This window comes from Trifolium pratense, linkage group LG3, assembly GCF_020283565.1.
Source record: "Trifolium pratense cultivar HEN17-A07 linkage group LG3, ARS_RC_1.1, whole genome shotgun sequence".
Classification (NCBI taxonomy): Eukaryota; Viridiplantae; Streptophyta; class Magnoliopsida; order Fabales; family Fabaceae; genus Trifolium; species Trifolium pratense.
Window position 1 is genome coordinate 42,563,782 of NC_060061.1, and position 25,691 is coordinate 42,589,472.

General features: G+C 32.1%; 2 protein-coding genes across 2 annotated transcripts; both read right to left on the reverse strand.

Moving 5' to 3' along the window:
* Positions 1–11,769: 11,769 nt before the first annotated feature.
* Positions 11,770–15,896, reverse strand: LOC123912854 (ribosome biogenesis protein NOP53). The gene is made up of 12 exons (XM_045963430.1): positions 15,605–15,896; positions 14,437–14,609; positions 14,224–14,272; positions 14,110–14,135; positions 13,929–14,009; positions 13,719–13,829; positions 13,472–13,563; positions 12,902–13,021; positions 12,656–12,778; positions 12,451–12,517; positions 12,282–12,361; positions 11,770–12,010 (listed from the first exon to the last, which is right to left on the reverse strand). Exons 1-12 carry the CDS (start codon positions 15,771–15,773, stop codon positions 12,007–12,009), a joined length of 1,095 nt encoding a protein of 364 aa, XP_045819386.1. The 5' UTR covers positions 15,774–15,896; the 3' UTR covers positions 11,770–12,006.
* Positions 15,897–19,920: 4,024 nt separating this feature from the next.
* LOC123912851 (probable amino acid permease 7) lies at positions 19,921–24,123 on the reverse strand. Its single transcript, XM_045963427.1, has 7 exons — positions 23,971–24,123; positions 23,382–23,498; positions 23,054–23,287; positions 22,858–22,951; positions 21,852–22,066; positions 21,035–21,396; positions 19,921–20,556 (listed from the first exon to the last, which is right to left on the reverse strand). Exons 2-7 carry the CDS (start codon positions 23,455–23,457, stop codon positions 20,146–20,148), a joined length of 1,392 nt encoding a protein of 463 aa, XP_045819383.1. The 5' UTR covers positions 23,458–23,498; positions 23,971–24,123; the 3' UTR covers positions 19,921–20,145.
* Between the last annotated feature and the right edge of the window lie 1,568 nt (positions 24,124–25,691).

Sequence of the window (25,691 nt, forward strand, 5' to 3'; positions counted from 1 at the left end):
CGCAAATCAATGCATGAATTTAGACTATCTTTAGTCCAAGTTCATGCATTGATTTGCGTAATTTTCTTTCTTCTCACTTTCTTTTCATAGAACCAAACAGAGGCCGCCCCCGAATATAAGGTATGGAGAATTACACGTGTTATATTGTATCATTTTATTGAAAGGATCAAACCAATATTTCGATGACAAGTTAAAATAAACCACCTAAATATGATGACAAATTGAACCAATATTTTTGTGTACAGTTGGATGGCAAATCCTAATATACACAAATAAAAATTACGTATAATTTTAGAGATTAACTTTTTTGTCACTCCTTCTAAAACTAGCAATTGGCTAATAAAAAACTACAATATAAAAGTGGAGGAAAAATAAATTAGGTTTTGGGTTTGCTTGTGTATACAAACTTATAATATAAGAGATAAGTATTTATATTTAGGGACATATATTACAGGGGTTAATCACAATTTTTGAATGAATCTTTATATTACAGGGGGTAATCACAATTTTTTTTTTACAGGGGGTAATGCAAAATTCGTCCATTTTGCAGGGGGGTAAAACCCTATTTACCCCAAAAAAAATATGGAATCACCCGATACAACTTATGAATTATGCAACATCAAAATTAAGAAAAATAGGGTAAACATATGAAAATGTATTTGTAAAAGAACTGCTTGGTATTTCATATTGTATTCATCGATCATTATATGAATTTGGATCTTATGACACTTTTAACCTTTAACCCAAATCAGTTGAACTATCTATCTTATAATTTTATTGTGTCATTTGATAATCATTTGACATATAATATAAGCATGGCTGTTCCGGGCAATTTGGAGGCCCAACACTAAATATTAAAAATGACCGACTTAATAATAGAAAAACGCAAAGAATAATACTCGTTTAAATTGTAAATAACATCAATAACATAAAAAGTAGTCTCCCTTATAACTAATATACAAAGTATTTATATTTTAATTAATAACAACAAAATATCTTCTAGCTAAAAGAACATTCCTTCTAGTAATGAGATGAAAAGGAGAAGATACATGCATTTTTATTTGTGTTTGAGCCATATGACAAAACATTTTTTGTTTATTTTATGTGTCCGAAAATTTGACATGGCCACTTTAAATTTGGGGAACAAAAATAGATTATAAAAGTATTAGAACTACTACCATATAAAAATATTTTTGAAGCCCCTAAATAATAGAGCCCCGACACCTTAGGGCACCATGCACACTCTAAGCCCTCGTTTGGTTCTATGGAAAGAAAGTAGGAGGAAAAAAATTACGCAAACCAATGCATGAATTTAGACTATTTTTAGTCCAAGTTCATGCATTGATTTGTGTAATTTTCTTTCCTCCCACTTTATTTCCATAGAACCAAATAGAGACCGTCCCCGAATATTAGGTATGGAGAATTACACTGTTATATTGTATCATTTTATTGAAAGGATCAAACCAATATTTCGATGACAAGTTAAAATAAACCACCTAAATATGATGACAAATTGAACCAATATTTTTGTGTACAGTTGGATGGCAAATGCTAATACACAAATAAAACTTACGTATAATTTTAGAGATTAACTTTTTTGTCACTCCTTCTAAAACTAGCAATTGGCTAATCCAGAAGAATAAAGAATTCACTTGATGTATGTGGAAAGATATAGAAGCATCTTTGGTTATGATCATTATGTTCCAATTTGTACATTACTCATTGGTTGAAATTCTTTATCAATTTGTTCTTGTCCGCTACGGACTTCGTACTCTACCAAGTCATTTCAATCAGCATTTAGAGAGATTTATTTTTCCACCCAATCACCTTCTTGTGCCTCCTTTTAGTTTTTTATTCTACTCTTCTGCTGTTAAGTAGTAGATGTGTAAAATATTAAAATTTTCATATTAAAATTTTCATGAACAACACGCCATTCTCCAATTAAATGAGCAGCAGTTGTCGCAACACCCTTCGTCGTGTCTTTGACGCCGTTCCACACCCAATTGTTTCTGTTATGCCATATGCTCCAAGCAATTGTAGCAACAATGCCTGCAATATCATCTGTCTCGATAACCCCACCCAATCCAGCTTCATTCCACACTTGTCTACTCTCACTACATCCAAAAAACACGTGCCAATCATCCTCCGTATTATTTACGCACAATGCACATTCACTTGGACACGGCACATACCTTTCCCGTAACCGGAGTCGAGTTGGCAGACAATCACGATACACTCTCCAAAGTAAGTGTTTTGTCTTTGGGGGTGCCCTGCTTTGCCAAAGAGCTCCCCAATCGCCTTCCAAAGTGTAATTATTATTCACCGACTTATTCTTGATGTAGTGTATGTATCCGGATTTTACTGTGTAGACTCCATGGTTCTCATATTGCCACACTAGGTGATCCTCTTTGATACACAAAGAGGATCAACTATATTTGTAATTTTGATACACAAAAAAAATATGGAATCACCCAATAAAACTTATGAATTATGCAACATCAAAATTAAGAAAAATAGGGTAAACATATGAAAATGTATTTGTAAAAGAACTGCTTGGTATTTCTCATTGTATTCATCGATCAGTATATGCATTTGGATCTTTTGACACTTTTATCCTTTAACTCAAATCAGTTGAACTATCCATCTTATAATTTTATTGTGTCATTTGATAATCACTTGACATATAATATAAGCAGGGCCGTTCCGAGCAATTTGGAGGCCCGATACCAAATATTAAAAATGACCGACTTAATAATAGAAAAACACAGAATAATACTCATTTAAATTGTAAATAACATCAATAACATAAAAAGTAGTCTCCCTTATAACTAATATACAAAATATTTATATTTTAATTAATAACAACAAAATATCTTCTAGCTAAAAGCACATTCCTTCTAGTAATGAGACGAAAAGGAGAAGATACATGCATTTTGTTTTTGTTTGAGCCATGACAAACCATTTTTTGTTTATTTTATGTGTCTGAAAATTTGACATGGCCACTTTAAATTTGGGGAACAAAAATAGATTATAAAAGTATTAGAACTACTACCATATAAAAATATTTTTGAAGCCCCTAAATAATAGAGCCCCGACACCTTAGGGCACCATGCACACCCTAAGTCTTCGTTTGGTTCTATGGAAATAAAGTATGAGAAAAAAAATTACGCAAATCAATGCATGAATTTAGACTATCTTTAGTCCAAGTTCATGCATTGATTTGCGTAATTTTCTTTCTTCTCACTTTCTTTTCATAGAACCAAACAGAGGCCGCCCCCGAATATAAGGTATGGAGAATTACACGTGTTATATTGTATCATTTTATTGAAAGGATCAAACCAATATTTCGATGACAAGTTAAAATAAACCACCTAAATATGATGACAAATTGAACCAATATTTTTGTGTACAGTTGGATGGCAAATCCTAATATACACAAATAAAAATTACGTATAATTTTAGAGATTAACTTTTTTGTCACTCCTTCTAAAACTAGCAATTGGCTAATAAAAAACTACAATATAAAAGTGGAGGAAAAACAAATTAGGTTTTGGGTTTGCTTGTGTATACAAACTTATAATATAAGAGATAAGTATTTATATTTAGGGACATATATTACAGGGGTTAATCACAATTTTTGAATGAATCTTTATATTACAGGGGGTAATCACAATTTTTTTTTTACAGGGGGTAATGCAAAATTCGTCCATTTTGCAGGGGGGTAAAACCCTATTTACCCCAAAAAAAATATGGAATCACCCGATACAACTTATGAATTATGCAACATCAAAATTAAGAAAAATAGGGTAAACATATGAAAATGTATTTGTAAAAGAACTGCTTGGTATTTCATATTGTATTCATCGATCATTATATGAATTTGGATCTTATGACACTTTTAACCTTTAACCCAAATCAGTTGAACTATCTATCTTATAATTTTATTGTGTCATTTGATAATCATTTGACATATAATATAAGCATGGCTGTTCCGGGCAATTTGGAGGCCCAACACTAAATATTAAAAATGACCGACTTAATAATAGAAAAACGCAAAGAATAATACTCGTTTAAATTGTAAATAACATCAATAACATAAAAAGTAGTCTCCCTTATAACTAATATACAAAATATTTATATTTTAATTAATAACAACAAAATATCTTCTAGCTAAAAGAACATTCCTTCTAGTAATGAGATGAAAAGGAGAAGATACATGCATTTTTATTTGTGTTTGAGCCATATGACAAAACATTTTTTGTTTATTTTATGTGTCCGAAAATTTGACATGGCCACTTTAAATTTGGGGAACAAAAATAGATTATAAAAGTATTAGAACTACTACCATATAAAAATATTTTTGAAGCCCCTAAATAATAGAGCCCCGACACCTTAGGGCACCATGCACACTCTAAGCCCTCGTTTGGTTCTATGGAAAGAAAGTAGGAGGAAAAAAATTACGCAAACCAATGCATGAATTTAGACTATTTTTAGTGCAAGTTCATGCATTGATTTGTGTAATTTTCTTTCCTCCCACTTTATTTCCATAGAACCAAATAGAGACCGTCCCCGAATATTAGGTATGGAGAATTACACTGTTATATTGTATCATTTTATTGAAAGGATCAAACCAATATTTCGATGACAAGTTAAAATAAACCACCTAAATATGATGACAAATTGAACCAATATTTTTGTGTACAGTTGGATGGCAAATGCTAATACACAAATAAAACTTACGTATAATTTTAGAGATTAACTTTTTTGTCACTCCTTCTAAAACTAGCAATTGGCTAATCCAGAAGAATAAAGAATTCACTTGATGTATGTGGAAAGATATAGAAGCATCTTTGGTTATGATCATTATGTTCCAATTTGTACATTACTCATTGGTTGAAATTCTTTATCAATTTGTTCTTGTCCGCTACGGACTTCGTACTCTACCAAGTCATTTCAATCAGCATTTAGAGAGATTTATTTTTCCACCCAATCACCTTCTTGTGCCTCCTTTTAGTTTTTTATTCTACTCTTCTGCTGTTAAGTAGTAGATGTGTAAAATATTAAAATTTTCATATTAAAATTTTCATGAACAACACGCCATTCTCCAATTAAATGAGCAGCAGTTGTCGCAACACCCTTCGTCGTGTCTTTGACGCCGTTCCACACCCAATTGTTTCTGTTATGCCATATGCTCCAAGCAATTGTAGCAACAATGCCTGCAATATCATCTGTCTCGATAACCCCACCCAATCCAGCTTCATTCCACACTTGTCTACTCTCACTACATCCAAAAAACACGTGCCAATCATCCTCCGTATTATTTACGCACAATGCACATTCACTTGGACACGGCACATACCTTTCCCGTAACCGGAGTCGAGTTGGCAGACAATCACGATACACTCTCCAAAGTAAGTGTTTTGTCTTTGGGGGTGCCCTGCTTTGCCAAAGAGCTCCCCAATCGCCTTCCAAAGTGTAATTATTATTCACCGACTTATTCTTGATGTAGTGTATGTATCCGGATTTTACTGTGTAGACTCCATGGTTCTCATATTGCCACACTAGGTGATCCTCTTTGATACACAAAGAGGATCAACTATATTTGTAATTTTGATACACAAAAAAAATATGGAATCACCCAATAAAACTTATGAATTATGCAACATCAAAATTAAGAAAAATAGGGTAAACATATGAAAATGTATTTGTAAAAGAACTGCTTGGTATTTCTCATTGTATTCATCGATCAGTATATGCATTTGGATCTTTTGACACTTTTATCCTTTAACTCAAATCAGTTGAACTATCCATCTTATAATTTTATTGTGTCATTTGATAATCACTTGACATATAATATAAGCAGGGCCGTTCCGAGCAATTTGGAGGCCCGATACCAAATATTAAAAATGACCGACTTAATAATAGAAAAACACAGAATAATACTCATTTAAATTGTAAATAACATCAATAACATAAAAAGTAGTCTCCCTTATAACTAATATACAAAATATTTATATTTTAATTAATAACAACAAAATATCTTCTAGCTAAAAGCACATTCCTTCTAGTAATGAGACGAAAAGGAGAAGATACATGCATTTTGTTTTTGTTTGAGCCATGACAAACCATTTTTTGTTTATTTTATGTGTCTGAAAATTTGACATGGCCACTTTAAATTTGGGGAACAAAAATAGATTATAAAAGTATTAGAACTACTACCATATAAAAATATTTTTGAAGCCCCTAAATAATAGAGCCCCGACACCTTAGGGCACCATGCACACCCTAAGTCTTCGTTTGGTTCTATGGAAATAAAGTATGAGAAAAAAAATTACGCAAATCAATGCATGAATTTAGACTATCTTTAGTCCAAGTTCATGCATTGATTTGCGTAATTTTCTTTCTTCTCACTTTCTTTTCATAGAACCAAACAGAGGCCGCCCCCGAATATAAGGTATGGAGAATTACACGTGTTATATTGTATCATTTTATTGAAAGGATCAAACCAATATTTCGATGACAAGTTAAAATAAACCACCTAAATATGATGACAAATTGAACCAATATTTTTGTGTACAGTTGGATGGCAAATCCTAATATACACAAATAAAAATTACGTATAATTTTAGAGATTAACTTTTTTGTCACTCCTTCTAAAACTAGCAATTGGCTAATAAAAAACTACAATATAAAAGTGGAGGAAAAACAAATTAGGTTTTGGGTTTGCTTGTGTATACAAACTTATAATATAAGAGATAAGTATTTATATTTAGGGACATATATTACAGGGGTTAATCACAATTTTTGAATGAATCTTTATATTACAGGGGGTAATCACAATTTTTTTTTTACAGGGGGTAATGCAAAATTCGTCCATTTTGCAGGGGGGTAAAACCCTATTTACCCCAAAAAAAATATGGAATCACCCGATACAACTTATGAATTATGCAACATCAAAATTAAGAAAAATAGGGTAAACATATGAAAATGTATTTGTAAAAGAACTGCTTGGTATTTCATATTGTATTCATCGATCATTATATGAATTTGGATCTTATGACACTTTTAACCTTTAACCCAAATCAGTTGAACTATCTATCTTATAATTTTATTGTGTCATTTGATAATCATTTGACATATAATATAAGCATGGCTGTTCCGGGCAATTTGGAGGCCCAACACTAAATATTAAAAATGACCGACTTAATAATAGAAAAACGCAAAGAATAATACTCGTTTAAATTGTAAATAACATCAATAACATAAAAAGTAGTCTCCCTTATAACTAATATACAAAATATTTATATTTTAATTAATAACAACAAAATATCTTCTAGCTAAAAGAACATTCCTTCTAGTAATGAGATGAAAAGGAGAAGATACATGCATTTTTATTTGTGTTTGAGCCATATGACAAAACATTTTTTGTTTATTTTATGTGTCCGAAAATTTGACATGGCCACTTTAAATTTGGGGAACAAAAATAGATTATAAAAGTATTAGAACTACTACCATATAAAAATATTTTTGAAGCCCCTAAATAATAGAGCCCCGACACCTTAGGGCACCATGCACACTCTAAGCCCTCGTTTGGTTCTATGGAAAGAAAGTAGGAGGAAAAAAATTACGCAAACCAATGCATGAATTTAGACTATTTTTAGTGCAAGTTCATGCATTGATTTGTGTAATTTTCTTTCCTCCCACTTTATTTCCATAGAACCAAATAGAGACCGTCCCCGAATATTAGGTATGGAGAATTACACTGTTATATTGTATCATTTTATTGAAAGGATCAAACCAATATTTCGATGACAAGTTAAAATAAACCACCTAAATATGATGACAAATTGAACCAATATTTTTGTGTACAGTTGGATGGCAAATGCTAATACACAAATAAAACTTACGTATAATTTTAGAGATTAACTTTTTTGTCACTCCTTCTAAAACTAGCAATTGGCTAATCCAGAAGAATAAAGAATTCACTTGATGTATGTGGAAAGATATAGAAGCATCTTTGGTTATGATCATTATGTTCCAATTTGTACATTACTCATTGGTTGAAATTCTTTATCAATTTGTTCTTGTCCGCTACGGACTTCGTACTCTACCAAGTCATTTCAATCAGCATTTAGAGAGATTTATTTTTCCACCCAATCACCTTCTTGTGCCTCCTTTTAGTTTTTTATTCTACTCTTCTGCTGTTAAGTAGTAGATGTGTAAAATATTAAAATTTTCATATTAAAATTTTCATGAACAACACGCCATTCTCCAATTAAATGAGCAGCAGTTGTCGCAACACCCTTCGTCGTGTCTTTGACGCCGTTCCACACCCAATTGTTTCTGTTATGCCATATGCTCCAAGCAATTGTAGCAACAATGCCTGCAATATCATCTGTCTCGATAACCCCACCCAATCCAGCTTCATTCCACACTTGTCTACTCTCACTACATCCAAAAAACACGTGCCAATCATCCTCCGTATTATTTACGCACAATGCACATTCACTTGGACACGGCACATACCTTTCCCGTAACCGGAGTCGAGTTGGCAGACAATCACGATACACTCTCCAAAGTAAGTGTTTTGTCTTTGGGGGTGCCCTGCTTTGCCAAAGAGCTCCCCAATCGCCTTCCAAAGTGTAATTATTATTCACCGACTTATTCTTGATGTAGTGTATGTATCCGGATTTTACTGTGTAGACTCCATGGTTCTCATATTGCCACACTAGGTGATCCTCTTTGATACACAAAGAGGATCAACTATATTTGTAATTTTGATACACAAAAAAAATATGGAATCACCCAATAAAACTTATGAATTATGCAACATCAAAATTAAGAAAAATAGGGTAAACATATGAAAATGTATTTGTAAAAGAACTGCTTGGTATTTCTCATTGTATTCATCGATCAGTATATGCATTTGGATCTTTTGACACTTTTATCCTTTAACTCAAATCAGTTGAACTATCCATCTTATAATTTTATTGTGTCATTTGATAATCACTTGACATATAATATAAGCAGGGCCGTTCCGAGCAATTTGGAGGCCCGATACCAAATATTAAAAATGACCGACTTAATAATAGAAAAACACAGAATAATACTCATTTAAATTGTAAATAACATCAATAACATAAAAAGTAGTCTCCCTTATAACTAATATACAAAATATTTATATTTTAATTAATAACAACAAAATATCTTCTAGCTAAAAGCACATTCCTTCTAGTAATGAGACGAAAAGGAGAAGATACATGCATTTTGTTTTTGTTTGAGCCATGACAAACCATTTTTTGTTTATTTTATGTGTCTGAAAATTTGACATGGCCACTTTAAATTTGGGGAACAAAAATAGATTATAAAAGTATTAGAACTACTACCATATAAAAATATTTTTGAAGCTCCTAAATAATAGAGCCCCGACACCTTAGGGCACCATGCACACCCTAAGTCTTCGTTTGGTTCTATGGAAATAAAGTATGAGAAAAAAAATTACGCAAATCAATGCATGAATTTAGACTATCTTTAGTCCAAGTTCATGCATTGATTTGCGTAATTTTCTTTCTTCTCACTTTCTTTTCATAGAACCAAACAGATCGAGGCCGCCCCCGAATATAAGGTATGGAGAATTACACGTGTTATATTGTATCATTTTATTGAAAGGATCAAACCAATATTTCGATGACAAGTTAAAATAAACCACCTAAATATGATGACAAATTGAACCAATATTTTTGTGTACAGTTGGATGGCAAATCCTAATATACACAAATAAAAATTACGTATAATTTTAGAGATTAACTTTTTTGTCACTCCTTCTAAAACTAGCAATTGGCTAATCCAGAAGAATAAAGAATTCACTTGATGTATGTGGAAAGATATAGAAGCATCTTTGGTTATGATCATTATGTTCCAATTTGTACATTACTCATTGGTTGAAATTCTTTATCAATTTGTTCTTGTCCGCTACGGACTTCGTACTCTACCAAGTCATTTCAATCAGCATTTAGAGAGATTTATTTTTCCACCCAATCACCTTCTTGTGCCTCCTTTTAATTTTTTTATTCTACTCTTCTGTTATTAAGTAGTAGGCGTGTAAAATATTAAAATTTTCATATTAAAATGATGTTTTTTCTTTCAAATATTTCATTTTTATAATGTCCGCTACTTAAATAATAAACATGGATATTTTAATAATTTTATAGTGGGTTTCTTGAAGAAACTCTTATTTCTCATAAGAAACTCTCAATTCTGACTATGATTCATATTCATATAAGATATTAGAACCAAGTTGTCTCGGTTTATTTTTTCTGAAGGACTAAACAAAAATTTTATATTTTTGGAGACTAAGGGGGGTGTATTGGATTAAGATTTCACAAGACAATTTTAGGAAAAAAAATCTTGAAGATTTTAAAAGACTTTGTGAGATTGTATTGATTTTATGAGATTTTAGAAGACTTTTTTGAATGACTTTTTCAATCAAGATTCTTAACACAAGAATTTGTTAGACTTTATGACACAGACTTTTGAGATTTTGAAGTACTTTATAGACTTTTAAGATTTAAATGAGTCAATAAATTCGATATAAATTCCTTCTAAAATAATAATGAATCAATCAATGAAAATTAATTTTTCCTTAAAAAAATCAACAATCATTAATATAATAAAAAAAATCAATGAATAAAATTCTACCAAACAAAATCAATGAATAAACAAAAAAACAATTTATACAAAATTGTGTATAAATTGCCGTAAAAAGTATGAAAATAAATAAATAATGTGTTTAGGAAGTTGCCGTAAAAAGTATGAAAAGCTAAACAAAATGACAAAATTTGTTTGTGGTTAAAATTTTATTTATACATTTGTGGTTAAAAAAAATATGACGAACAAGGTTCTGTTGTTATTGTTGAAACATGTTGTTGTATATATTTTCAATGTCTATATCTTATAATGAATCGTGACACTATCTATGGTAGCAGGACCACCATGAAGAGGAAACGTGATAGAGAGGTAGGGAGAAAATATAAGTGATTATAAAAAACATGAGATAATCAGGAAACATGAAATAGAAATATGAGGAAAGGTGAAAGAAATAAAAAAAAATGAGAATCCATCAAAATCTCATGATATGAGGAAAGACTTTTTGTAGCTCAAAATTTACTAAAAAGTCCATCAAAATCCATTCAAATCCTATTTTTTAAACAATCCATCGAAATTAGAATACTTTTGAATACCACAAGACTTTTTGTAAGTTGTAAAGAGTCTTGATTGAATACCACTAGACTTTTTTAAAGTCTTTTAAAATCCTAATTGAATACCACTAGAATTTTTTAAAGTCTTTTAAAATCCTAATTGAATACCACAGGATTTTGTCAACATAAAAAAGTCTTTTAAAATCCATTGAAATCCTAATTGAATACACCCCCCTAAAATTGAGTCTCAAATTTTCAAATTTTATGTACCAGAATAAATCTTGGATTTGGATTCCCTACATTTGATCTCCCTAAATTCATCTGCATTCAACCAAAATTTAACTACGAAAGAAAATTGGTTAAAAAAAAAACTAAGAAAAATATGGCATATGTAAGTACATTGATTTATGTTTGTGTGTTAACTTTGTGTTAGATTTGCTAAATGTTAGATCACAAACTTGTATGTGTGTCTCAGACAAATCTAGTACTTAGTGTACTGCAGTACATTGTTCAAATGCCTGTTTGCTCTATATATTAGACTTTCTACAATTTGTTAAGAATGCAGAAATAATTGAGTAATCATACATATATAAATATATATTGCTTTCAATAAAATTGTAAGCATGCATCAAATAAAAATACATAAGATATGAAATTCTTACAACTGAAAATTCTTAAATGATTGAGACAAAACAAGACAAACAAAAATTTCATGTCAAAAAGCTGTTGGTCTTTCATCCATCACATGTCTTCTTGCCACATATCAATGGAGGGACTTTAGGGAAACCAACAAACAACGAAGATGACTCTACCTGTACAATGCATAATCATAATACAATTAGTGCTTTAACATTTCAAAATACAATCCAATAAAATACAGTATACCAATATGGAAGGAAATTAATTTGGCAGCAATTTCCATCGGCAAAAAGATAGTGTCTTTGGTGTCTATAGGGAAGATATGAAAATTGATTTTTCCTTCAATGATTTGACTGGAAGTGGCTTTTATTAGTTTGAAAAAAATTATACTTCAGAGTATAAATACAAAGCAGAAGACGGCGCCAACTTAAAGTTTGAACTAACCTGTTTCTCCTGGGTTTTGGAACAATCAACCCTCTCTTCTCTATGCTTTTATACCGGTCCTTTAGAAGGGTGCAACAACCCTACATGTACACCAATAAAAGTAGGAAAACTTATTGCATGTTTAAATAAAGAATCAATAATTTTATCAAAATATAATTTACAAGTCTACCTTAAGCTTTCGGATCGATCCATTTATCTCTTCGCTTAATAGAACTTGAACGGGAGCAGGCTGAAACCTGTTACAATAATGGAATTGATGTTAAACAAATTTTGTTGTAGAAATGGAGTAATTCACTAGAACGTTACACTAAAAATCGAACAACTACACCTGTTCCCATAAATATGACAAAGGAAGCACAAAAAAGACTGCTTACTTGTGCTTTCCTAAGCGGGGTGGACATGCTTTTAACTTCTCTTGTTTAGCAACTTGTCGCCTCAGATGTCTTCTCTTTTTTTCCTTATCTTCATGCTTAATTTCCTGAAAGATTTTTGGGATGCTGCATCCAGAAGAACCAGAGATGCGTAAATATCATCTCATATTTTAGTAGGGGAGAGAGAGAGAGAGAGAGAGAGAGAGAGAGAAGAGGAAGTGAGGGAGGATGAGAGAATGGTCATATTACCTATCAATTTCTTTCGACAAAATCTTCAGCTTCTTTGCTTCAGCTTCTTTTCTCAATTGTTCTCTGCGCCGAACTCTCTTATTCAACTCAACTCTAGTCACTTTTTTTGTTTTAACCGGCCTGTCCCATAGTGATTCAAACAATACAAATACATCAGATGTTTAGACATTATTGGGTTTAGAAAATAATAAGCTGCAGAATTATATGATTGAATATATTATTTACAAACAGATCAAGTGGAGCTATTTTCCAGTATTCAAAATGAAATTGAGACATCAAAATGAAATTTGACATTCACATCCTTCTTTCAAAAGAAGAATAGCGGCCACGGGGTCTTCATAAATAAAAAATTAGACAACTAAGAAGTTTAATTTAACATTAGCCATCAACATGCATTTGCATGTCTTAATTCAAATTATACACGAAAGCTTGAGCAGAAAAGAACAACGAAAGAGTTTGAATGTTATTTATTTAACCTGATTGGTAGTGTAAACAGTTATAAAAAACTGGGCAAAAATATCATTAAGAAAGTGTTTAAACTGAGGCTAACTAAGGTTATGATAGTCTTACTTTTTCTCTGACGCAGCATCTCCATTTTCCCCATCATTGTCATTATCACCTTCATCATCCTCACTCCCATCATCCACATCAAGAAAATACATCTGACCAAAAAGCAAGGTTACTGAATAAGCAAGAATAGAGACTCGAGACATAAATTCACATATCAACAGCTTCATAAATCATAAATGGGGAAAACTTTTCACAAGTACAGTATTTACATTTACATATTACATATATTGAAAACAATGAGACTCACATCTTCTTCGGAAATGAGTTCTCCAGGAACAGTTAAAGGCACCGGTTCAGGGCCCAATTCATTTTTGTAGACTTTAATCATTTCTTCCGCAACAGCAGTAGCTAATGTATCCTGATTAAACAATAAAGTTGTTAAATTTCTTCACCATAAATCATAACAAGACAAATATCCCTAACAGAAAAGGAACAATAATTTCTCTAAAAAAACTACCTGATGACTTTCATGTGTAGGATTAAATGAGCATCCTGGAGGATCAACCTCAACTGCTGGAATATGAGCAGGCTTTGACATCTGTAAATCAGGCAGCAATGATATTATCAATATCAACTGAAACACTAAATGTGCAGCAACAATGAAATGGATTAAGATACTCTAATGCAATAATGTGTACCTTTTTCACCTTCTTGTTTTCCTCATCTGCATGACAATATAAAAGAATCATAAGGTTAACATCCCATTAATTTATTATTAACCAAAAGTATACTAAATGCTTTAGAATAAGTACCTTTATCACCCCACATATCAAACACGTCAGATTCTAACTCTGAAGCATCCTGATATAGATTATTTAAGGTTAAAATAATCAATAAACAAATTTAAAAGAGATTTGTGATGAAAAGAAAAAAGGAGTAATTGCCCCATTTTGTAAAAAAATTCAAATATGATTGCAACTGAGAACATTATACATCCTTGCTGTATTATCGAACAACTTACTGACCTTATTACTATCTTGATTGGCAACTAAACTTTTAGGCACCACTTTCCGGTTTTTCAAACGTTTCTTTAGAGTAGAAGATGGCACTGGCTTAACAAACTGGTTTTTTTCTAACACGCTATCAACCCGAAGCACTTTTTCTCTATGCTTTTCAATCTTCTTCTTTACAGCAAGATCTAGCCATATGAAATTTCACATAAGTTCACATCCAAGGATTAATAATAATGCAAATTCAGGTTAATTTTTTCTACAAATACAGCAATCTCCAACCAACAAACCAAGCAGGAACTAGAAACACAGTTAATTATAACTCATCATCATCTTCCACAACAACATAAAAAAAGCCTTATCCCACTAAGTGAAGTTGGCTACATGGATCAAACTGCACCATAATGTTCTATCATGTAGCATGTTTCTATTTAACTCATTAATCTAATTCTTCATCTTCCACATAAACTAAAATTATAAATCTTTCATGGAAATACACATACATCTACAGTAAGTCAGCTTCCACATAAAGGCCTAGTTTGGATGAACAATTTAACTAAGAGCCCGTTTGGATTGACTTATTTTTGAACTTATGTGAAACAGCTTATGCAAATAAATAAGCTTTTATGTATTATTGTAAGTTTTTCAAGGAAAGACACAATTTTTGTTAGTGAAAACTAAGGAATAAACAAAAAAGTTTATTTATTTGCATAAGCTATTTTAATAAGCTCAAAAATAAGCCAAATTCAAACGGGCCCAAATAAGCACTTATCATATAAGCTATTTCTATAACAAAACATCAAAGAGAGTCAAACTGATTTCATACAAATTATAAATTTTTTCATAAGCTATCTTAGATAGTAAAATATAGCTCTCTCTCTCTCTCTCTCTCTCTCTCTCTCTCTCTCTCTCTCTCTCTCTCTCTCTTTCTCTCTCTCAAACCGCCGTGGACGTGCTAAAGCCACTAGATAAAAGCTCGAAAAATTCAATCCAAACAGTTAATGCCACTAGGTAAGCTCAAATAATCCAATCTAAACTAAAAATGGCTTTCATATACAAGCTTATGTAATCGATTACAAAACAAATAATCATCATATAAATTACAAGTCCATAGTAACAACATCTTGAGCTAATTAAAAACCTAATTTACTAAAAATGACAACAATAATGATAAAATTTGTACCTTTGGATTTGTCCTCAAAAAAGAGAGAATGACTTTCAAGTGCTTGAACAGAACCACCAGAAAGAGCATCTTTTGTTGATTTCTCAAAGAAATCTTCAATTTCTTCAGTGCTTATGTTAGTTCTCCATTCTTTCTTACCCTTCCTTGAACTCTTCGATTTTTTCCCCATTTCTGATTCAACGATTTGACGAGAGAGAGAGAGAGAGTCGAAAGGGAACGGAAAATTTGAGAAAAGGCGGTGGTTTTAGGGTTGGTTGGGAGAAGTAGATAGTCACTCACTCACTGTGTTGTTGACTTGAGTGGTGGGCTGAGTCATCAAGGCCCATTTATCCAATGAGGAGAAGAGAATTTCTTTTCGCACCTCCTATTGGTTTCAATTATATATCCCCTCGTTATTTAACTTGTGAGTGTGTAATACAATAAATAAAGTGGTTAGAATATTTGGTCTGTGGTAACAATAAATGGTCTTTGATCGGAATCGGAGTGGTTTTTACATGACATCAATCAATCAATCACATGTATTCAAAAATTTTATAAATTCAAACTTTTCTTTTATCTCATTCTCATTTGTCTTAGTTATTTTGTTTAGTTTTCTTTTTCTTCGTTATTTCAAGCCTAAACGATCGTATAGTGCATTATCAAAAAAATAAAAAATAAACGATTGTATAGTGCGGTGTCAGTTGGTCATAACGATTTTATCTATCATCCTTAGTGATAGTGATTGAGAGTATTATGCTAATCCACGATAGACTTTTTGGGGTCTACGAGGATTGTTATGACTAACGGGGAGGGGGATTACTGAATGTTGCATCCCCCAAAAGTGGCAATTTGACCTCCATCATCTTGCACTCCTAGATGGAGATGTCAATGACGAATACGTCTTTATCACTATTATTATACTTTTGATTATTTTCTTGTTAGTTTATTTTACGTTGTAATAAACATAGTTGATAGTTCAATGTAATTTTTCTTTCTATTGTAATGAAATCAATAAACAATATTCATATTCAATCTGCAATTACTTTGCTGATATTTTTGCTGGTTTTTGACATCAACCTTAGGTTTTTTTTTGTTCTTTTCTTGGTTTTATATCAACTATAATAACAAAAAAATAAATAAATAAATAAATTTTTTAGTGTTGTTGAATATATTGTTGTGTTGTTGCGGTTTGTTTGAAGTCCCACATTGCTTAGGTTCCCGAGAGGTGTATAAATATGTGAGGACAACCTCACCCTTTGAGCTAGCTTTTGAGATGAGATCCTATTCCCAGCATATTTAACAAGTGTTATAGTAGTTTGCTACTTAGCGAAATGTTCCATAATGGTTCTTAAGACAACTTGTGAATTGTACCAGTACAAAAAACTTGACGTGAGGAAAATGAAAAGTATGAGAAATTGAATGAGGAACATTTTTTTTTTTTTTTTGATAAAGAATGAGGAAGGTTTTAGATTGACATTACTTTTGTATTCAGCTCAATGTGATATTTGTGGAGTCTCTTCATACTTGGATTGTGTGTTGGAAACAAGATTTCTTAAAAAATGGAGTGATTTTGGAGGATTTGGAGTGGAGGAAACATGTTGGTTTGAGCCTTTGAGGCCTCACAATTCAATTGGTTTTACGTAACATGTTCAATTTTTAAATACATGAATTTTGAGTGATATTTGAACTGATCAAGTCTTAGTGTGCAAATTAACTCCCAAATCCATGGAAAAAGTGGAACATCTGGTGGTAAACAAACAATGTTGGGAAGAGGAGCAAAGTGGGAAAATGGTTTGATATTGCTTTTCTCTTTGAATTTTGTCACTACCTCTATAAACTGGTTTCTGTTGTCATCCTTTATTTCAAATCGTCCACCGACTTGAATAGATTTTTCACGTCATTCATGCCATTTTTTCATAAGTTTTTCAATTTCTTCAGCTCTTGTTTAACTTGTTCAACCTAGTCTAGCGAGTTATCTCGTTTAGGAATCAGCTCTTTCTTTTCATTTTCAAGATCTTTGATGAATTTATTAACAAAAAGGCATTGTTTCACTAGTTGTTTTATTGGTCCGGCCAAAAGCGTTTTGGCTAAAGGTTTGGTCGGACCAGCAAAACAACTAGTGGAACAATGCTTTGTGTTGATTAATTCATCAAAAATCTTGAGAATGAAAAGAAATAGTTGATTTCTGAACAAGATAATTAGCTGTTCTAGGTTGAACAAATCAAACAAGGCCTGAAGAAATTGAGAAACATATGAAAAAATAGGATGAATGACATGAGAAATCTACTCAAGGAGGTGGTTGATTTGGAATGATGACAATAGAAATTAGTTGCTTGCCAAACTTGAAAAGTATATATTTGAATTGTCTGGCAAGTTTTATTGATGTCTGCAATGGTTTGAAGTTAAAGGCGGTGAAACTTGAAATAGCCAAAATGTTGAATGTCTTAAGGCTATTGCAAGTTTGATAGAAATTCAAGTGACTTCTCTTTCAACATATAACGTTTTTACTTGCTCATATTTTGTTTTTTCCGAAGAGGATTCACAGGACTTGAATTTATGTTGCATTGGGCTCAAAACCGTGCGATGTTTTGTTTGCTTCTCTGTTTATCTTCAAAACATGTTGAGAAAGTATTATAAATGAGCCAAAAATAAAATTGGACTTTTAAAAGTAAAAACTGGGTGAAATTGTGCGAGTTTTATTGCCGGAGTAGCTTCCTTAAAAGGCGAAAAGACAAAATTGAGGAACTCCGGAGAACTAGGGCAAATAGGAAGGACAAGAGGCGGATTGATGTTTAACATTTAGATAGAGCTAGTTATATGATTTCATATTTAATTTTCAGTGCAGAGGGCATGATTAGTTTGTTTCCAATTATACACCAATTCAACTGCATTATTGTTTTAAATTATGACAACTTGTTGATAATCGGATGAATTATCTCTTTATCAAGAGTTTTGCTTGATTTGTGTCATTTGTGCTCCAGAGTTGCGCCTGAGTGCAGATTAGACAGTAACCCCAGACCCAGAGTCATATGCGCCTCAGGCGCTATGAGGGCATGCTTGGGAGCCGACATGACAGTGACACCAAAGTCAAACCAAATTAGCATCAACACAGTCAAACCCCACATAACCCTCAGCTAAATAAAGAGATGTTTGTCTCAGTCATTGCTTGTGAGAGACCATATATACTATCACTCATACTTTGGTGAAAATGAAATTTGTTATTTATGAAACTGTGAGTAAGAAAGATCATCAAACAAATTTGTTTAACTTGATGTGTACCCTTTTAAAAATCATGAAAATCAATGTTTTTTAAAGCAAACAAACTTAACTCATTTCATTATTCAAAAACGGAAGAATTCAAAGAGAAGCATAATCATAAATGTTGCAGCTAGCATAAGAAATGACCGCTCTTGTAAGAATGTGAGCTGCCATATTCGCTTTTTGCTGGACAAACTTGACCTCAACAAAGTTGTTATTTAAAACTAAAAAGTTTCTAATACTAGTAACCATGATATTAAACTATAAACTGCCCTCAGAATTTGATTTAATAGCATCTATGATCAAGCAGCCAACACATAGCATTTAGCATGACAGTCGCTTCACCTTCTGTTACTGCTTGAATAAAAGCTCCATTTCTCTGTTGCAAGCAGCCACCGTAACATGTTAGTCTCTTTGCTTGAAGGAAACTAGCATCCACATTACATTGGTATTCTTTCTGCATCACTTTAGTTCTATTTCCTGCCGTTGTATCAGTACCACCAATGTTTTTAGCAGCTTGGCATTCCATCCATAGCCTTAGCCCCGAGTGTACAATCTGGTTTGCTGCCAACCGTTGCTGTCCCATATTAAGCCCTTCTGGTGCTGCCATATACTCCAAATTAGCATCAACACACGGCTTATTATCTCTTCTGTTTTATGTCCAAAATAACTGCTCTACCGAGGCCAGGTTCTGCATACGCGCTTGCATAATCGACTCCAGCCCTGCTACATTCCAGCATTGCAAACATATAGTGCATTGAAAAAATATGTGCCAATCACATTCAATCTGATCTTCACAGATTTCACAATGCACCGGGCAGTCACATGCCTCTACAAATTCTCCAAATTAAATTACAAACTTTTGGAGGAACTTGTGCCTTCCACACACTATTCCACTCCTCCTCCACAGACCTCTTTTCCGCATTCATTATTGCTTTCATCGCTAAACTGGTTTTAAACTGAACTGAAACCGGTGTGAAAATTAACCAGTTCAAATGTTAATTGATTTTTTACAAAGTGACTTTAGGAATTGAACCAAACCATTAATTAATATTGTTAAGTTGAGGTTGGTTTATGAATCATGCACATAACAATCACCAAATTTATTGGAATCCGCTTCTTTGAAGTGAATTATGCATCAAGCAACTTATATATTATTGCATGGCTAGTATAATTCATCCCTTAAATATCTTAATCCCTATCTAACAATTATGAAAATCACTAGTATTACATAGAAACTAAATTACATGAACCAATCTACAACCCACAAATAAAGTAACCATTATCAAGGGCTAATAATGTCATTAACCTTTTCCACTAATTTTCTCACTTATGATACCTTCAAATGATCCAATAAATCCCACCATTGTGACAAGAAAACAAGCAAAGCTAAATATCCTTAGAACAATCCATTTTCTAGTCCATGCTCCAACTTTCTTCTGTACAAAGTACATTTCCACTGGAAAATATATAGCCAATGGCCAGAAATTTATGGCTCCTAATACTCCTAAGACTTGGTTGAAGTAAGGAAATAAAATTGCAAGTCCTGTTGTTGAAATCACATAGCTTGTTCTAAAACAGAACCTGAAAAGATTGATTTGAAAAGCTGGTAAAAGTGGAAGTTTCACTTTGTGAAAATCATTCACAAAGCCACTGTTAGGGTATTTTTTTGAGAACCATCTATCAGCTGTACTATATATTGGTTGACTGTATATCTGTTGACAAAAACATAAAAATGTTTTAGTTAGTACATAAGTAAAAGTTAATCTATAACTAAATGGCAATCATCATAAAACAAAATCATAGTACAGCATAGTTTGGTTTTTTGTATATAACTGCACATGTTTGTGTCAGATTACAGGCAGAACTATGTTCCAACTATGTCTCTTATGTTATTTATTTAATACTTTTCTCGTACCGTTTATTTAATATATAATCTAGTTGGCTACTCAACTGCATGCTGTGATGTACTAACACAGACATGATACCGCGATATTGACACATCGACATATGAATAATATGTGCCAGTGTCGTATTAGTGTCAGAAACCAGCGACATTCAATCAGAAGTGTCGGAAATGCTGAGACTGCATGTTGCAATTTGCAAATAATTGTACTTTTCGGATGAGCAAAGCAAGCACAACCCATGATTATATTGTAAAAATGTGGCAATTTTGATTGATAAGAGTAGTACCTGATATCCTCCAACCAAATGAATGATAATGCAAACATTCGCGAGGTCAATAAGCCAAAAAGGCTCGTAAAATCCAAACCCTGTCAAGAGATTTCCTGGTGTAGCATCTCCAAAAGCTGCATATCCAAAGCATCCACAACATAGGTAGAAGAATGTTGTAATGAAAATTGCAATCATGGAAGCCTTTTTCATTGTTTGATTCTCTGGTGGAGGTGACTCTAGAGTGTCTTGTATCTCAAGAAGGAGAATCGAGTATGGATATGAAAATGCAACATCACCAAGTGCTTGGAAGATTAACCAGATTTTATCAGCAACACTAGCAGTTTGTACTCCTGTCACACTTCCCATAATTCTTCCATTTTCTGAAAATGCAACACAAGTCCTATGAAGTATGAACCAATACATAGTAACATAATATGAATTTTCGGTTACTAATATTTTTCTTTCTTCATGATGTTGTCTCTTGATTTAAATGATATATTTTCATTTATCGACAAGTTCATTATCCGTGATAAGTTATATTCAGGAACTAAATTGACCGACCAAAAAACCAATCATTAGTTGGTTCAGTGTTGATTGATGTTGAACTTGGTAGGAAGGATCACGGTTCAATACCTTGCAACTACGATCCGGAGGGGGCTGGAATCACCTGATGCCAGAACCGACCCCCGAAAAGACAAAGATTAATGTGATCTTACTCGAAGTCTATGATTTCAGGGACTAAACTTGTGATTCAAACATTTTTTACAAATGTGACAAAGATTATGGGACGGAAAGAGTAACAAATAATCAGAAATTGAGTGAAGACGAAGCTTACTTATGACCGTTGATATGCCAAGTCCTAGTCCAATGAATGAATACGTAAAGGACATTATTGCAGCAACAACAGAAACCCATGCCATGTTATGGAGATCTGGTATGAATGACATTACAATCTGAACAAGTCCAAACAACATCATATACAAATTACCACTATAACTACAAGGATATTGGTGCCCTTTCTTGTGATAACAATTTGATTTCATAATAGCCCTGTATTAATCAGTAAACATGTTTCATTAGCTTGTTACCAATAAAAAGTAAATCAATAAAGGGACCTAATATCACATTAAGGGCTTTTTTAGATTGAGTTATTTAAGCTTAGCTACTAATATAAGCACTTGAGAGACTGTTTGAGGCCTTGTTTCTTAGACAACTTCATCAAGCGCTTATGACATAATTGCTTATCATATAAGTGCTTATGTAGACTATTTTTATAACGAAAGATAAAATAAAGTTAAATTGTTTTCATATAAGCTATTTTCATAAGTAATTTTGGAGAGCTTATGTAAATAAGCTGAAAACAACTTATGGACATGTTATAAGTTGTTTTCATATGCTCTCCCAAATAGTCTCATAAGTGCTTATCCTGTTAGCTAATTTCAAATAAGTCAATCCAAACGGTAAAAAAAAAAAAAAGTCAATCCAAACAGACTCCTAGAGAACTTACCAAAACAACTTATGACATGTTCATAAGTTATTTTTATCTTATTTCTATAAGCTCTCCAGTATAGCTTATGAAAATAAGTACGTTCAAATAAGTCAATCCAAATAGACTCTAAGAGAACTTATCAAAACAACTTATGACATGTCCATAAGTTGTTTTTAGCTTATTTCCATAAGCTCTCCAGTATATCTTATGAAAACAGCTTATAGCTTATACGAGTTTTACTTTATTTTATCTTTTGTATAAATTCTTAATTAAGCTGTTAAGCCAAACAAGGCCTAAAAAGAAAAGAAAAAAGATTATTTCCATTTGACAAGTAGTTGAACAGGAGAAGTACCCCAAACAGGTTGCTGTAGTAATTACATAAGCAGTACCAGTTCCATACAAGGTCAAAAACTGAAGGAAACCAGCCACATAAGTCCTTTTATTACCTGAAAACCATTTTGAACTTATAACTGTTAAGGTAGAGTTCATGAAAAAACATATATCTATGTTTTCTACATAGTGAAGAGTTTAATATAATGTGTTATTACCAAGATTAACTCTAACAGCATCCATGTAAGAGTAGTTTCTTTTCCCAGTTACAGAATCAGGATTTCTATAACAATCAGATAACAGGAATGAAGAAATATAAGTAACTATTGCACAACAAAGTAAGGCAACTGGCCCTCCAATCCATCCTAATTGAGCAGTACTCCATGCCAATGACAAAACACCGGAGCCGATAACCGCCGTTATGATATGAGCCACAGCACTCTTTAAATTTCCTGCAGAACAAAAAAAACATCACTGTTCAAATTCATGTATATAACAGAAAAAATGAGTTGGTTATTTATGATGCTATAGGGAATTTTCTTTTACCTGTTCTTTTGGCATGTCCATCATCATCATAAGCACCAGAAGCTTTTGTTATTTGAAGAGAGTTTTTCACATCCATTTTAACCAAGCTTATAATTCAATGGAAGCTTATGAAGTTTTCTGCATATATGATGGAAACAGCTTGAGCCAAAAATTATAAAGACAAACTACTAGGCTGCATCTACATTAAATTGAAGTTTATTTATATACTCTCTCCGGTCATTTTTATCAGATACATCAGTTATTCAATGAATCTAAAAAGTCAACTATTTCTTATAAGGACAACAGACGTAGTATATAATATAATTTGGTATGTATGGGACAAACTGACACAAGTTTATGCATATGGTTATGTGATTGGACAGCTATACTAAAGTTTACTGTTTAATTAAAATAACAGCACATGGTAAGATTGTTTGATTGATAGTTCAAGTTTAATCTCAATTATGCTAAAAACATGTGTTTGTTTGGCTTGTGTATTATCAATAATCAATATGTTAGGTGAGCAACTAAATAGGACATTTAATAATCTTTGGAACTTGGAAGACAATAGTATTTTTTTTCTTAACTAAAGTTGTGTGAAATAAGTTACCTTGGCACAGCAGAAAAATCAGGAAAATGTCTTTGTACTTGAACCAATGCAAATGGTTTTATTTGCATATAAAATTATACTACTATAGTAATTATATTTATATAGGCTTGTAGGAAAATAAGATGATAAGGCTGACGTAATTTATATGAAGCTACATGATGTATGATTATGAGGCAATTATTATAAAAGGCTTCAATGTAGATAAATTTTGAGATTGACTGATCATAGTTACTGGTAAGTGATCAAGTTACTTCAGTACTTTTTAGGGTCTGTTTGGTTCAACATAGGGGGAGGGGAGGGGAGGTATTTTAATGAAGGGGAAGGGAGGTGAGGTGAGGGGAGGTGAAATTTGTACTTACACATATGTTTGGTTCAAAAGAAGGAAGGGGAGGGGAGGTGAGGGATTTTAATTAGATATATGTTTGGTTCAAGAGGGGGAGGAGAGAGATTTTAAAACTAATTTACTTTTTTATCCTTATAATTTTCATGTAGTCCGAAAATTTTATAGCTACTTGGTGCAAATTAACCTATATATCCACAATATTTTCTCAATTTTTATGATTGATCTAACCCAAAAATAATATTTATAAGTTTAAATTACCTATAAATATATTTAAAAGAATTTTTTGATAATTATTAAAAAAAAAACCTTGTACTAATACTAATATTGTATAAAAAAAGTAATATTTATTTATAAGTATAAGGATCTTGTACTAATACTAATATTGTAAAAAAAAAAAAAAAACTCTTGTATTATAAGTTATAACGTAACAAACTTAATGATATTTTAAAAAATATAATAGTGCATATAAATACTAATATGATGCGGGTACAAAGTAAGTAACAACGTTGATTTTCTATAAAAAAAATAGCAACGTTGATTCAAAAAATTATATGAACTTTACAAGATAACAATGTAATACAAAAAAAATTAGCACAATAATTTATGAATATAAAAAGACATGCGTAACAATCAAAAAAAGTTTGGAAAAAAAATATTAGAACTAAAAAATGTATAATTTTGGCATTTTAAAATAATTATGAGGACAATTATGTCAAAATAATTAAAATGGTAATGATATCTTTCTCCTTCCCTCCCCTCCCCTCCCCTCCAAATCCCCCCAATTTGGGGGGAAGCAAAAATTGGGATTTGGAGGTATTTTGCTCACCTCCTCTCACCTCCCCTCCCCTCCTAAAAATTGAACCAAACACAATTAATTTAAAATTTCCCCTCACCTCCCCTCCCCTCCCCTCCAAAACCCCCGAACCAACCAGACCGTACGGTTTAGAGGTAATACTGTAATCTGGACTGTATTATAATTTAAATACATGTTTCATTGAATAATGAATGGATTTGGCCTAAAATATAAGTCAGATTCATTCATTATTCAATGAATATGGAAAGTGAATTTTTGCTCATATTTAAAACTAGAGGGGGTATATCCTAAGTTTGAAATAATAGAAAGGATATGCAGTAATATGGACTGTATTATAATTTAAATACATGTTTCATTGAATAATAAATGGACTTGGCCTAAAATATAAGTCAGATTCATTCATTATTCAATGAATCTGGAAAATGAATTTTTGCTTATATTTAAAACTAGAGTGGGTATATCCTAAGTTTGAAATATAATAGAAAGGATATGCAGTAATCTGGACTGTATTATAATTTAAATACATGTTTCATTGAATAATGAATGAACTTGGCCTAAAATATA

Bases quoted from the DNA above. Each gene is read 5' to 3' on its own strand.
- LOC123912854 (XM_045963430.1), bottom strand. From the start codon at position 15,773: ATGGGGAAAAAATCGAAGAGTTCAAGGAAGGGTAAGAAAGAATGGAGA. The intron at 13,830-13,928 runs GTAGTTTTTTTA...TTGTTTAATCAG, and splicing joins CTACACATGAAAGTCATCAG to GATACATTAGCTACTGCTGT. The intron at 13,022-13,471 runs GTAAGACTATCA...ACTATGGGACAG, and splicing joins GATGCTGCGTCAGAGAAAAA to GCCGGTTAAAACAAAAAAAG.
- LOC123912851 (XM_045963427.1), bottom strand. From the start codon at position 23,457: ATGGATGTGAAAAACTCTCTTCAAATAACAAAAGCTTCTGGTGCTTAT. The intron at 22,952-23,053 runs GTAATAACACAT...AATGGTTTTCAG, and splicing joins TGCTGTTAGAGTTAATCTTG to GTAATAAAAGGACTTATGTG. The intron at 20,557-21,034 runs GTACTACTCTTA...TTTTGTCAACAG, and splicing joins ATTTGGTTGGAGGATATCAG to ATATACAGTCAACCAATATA.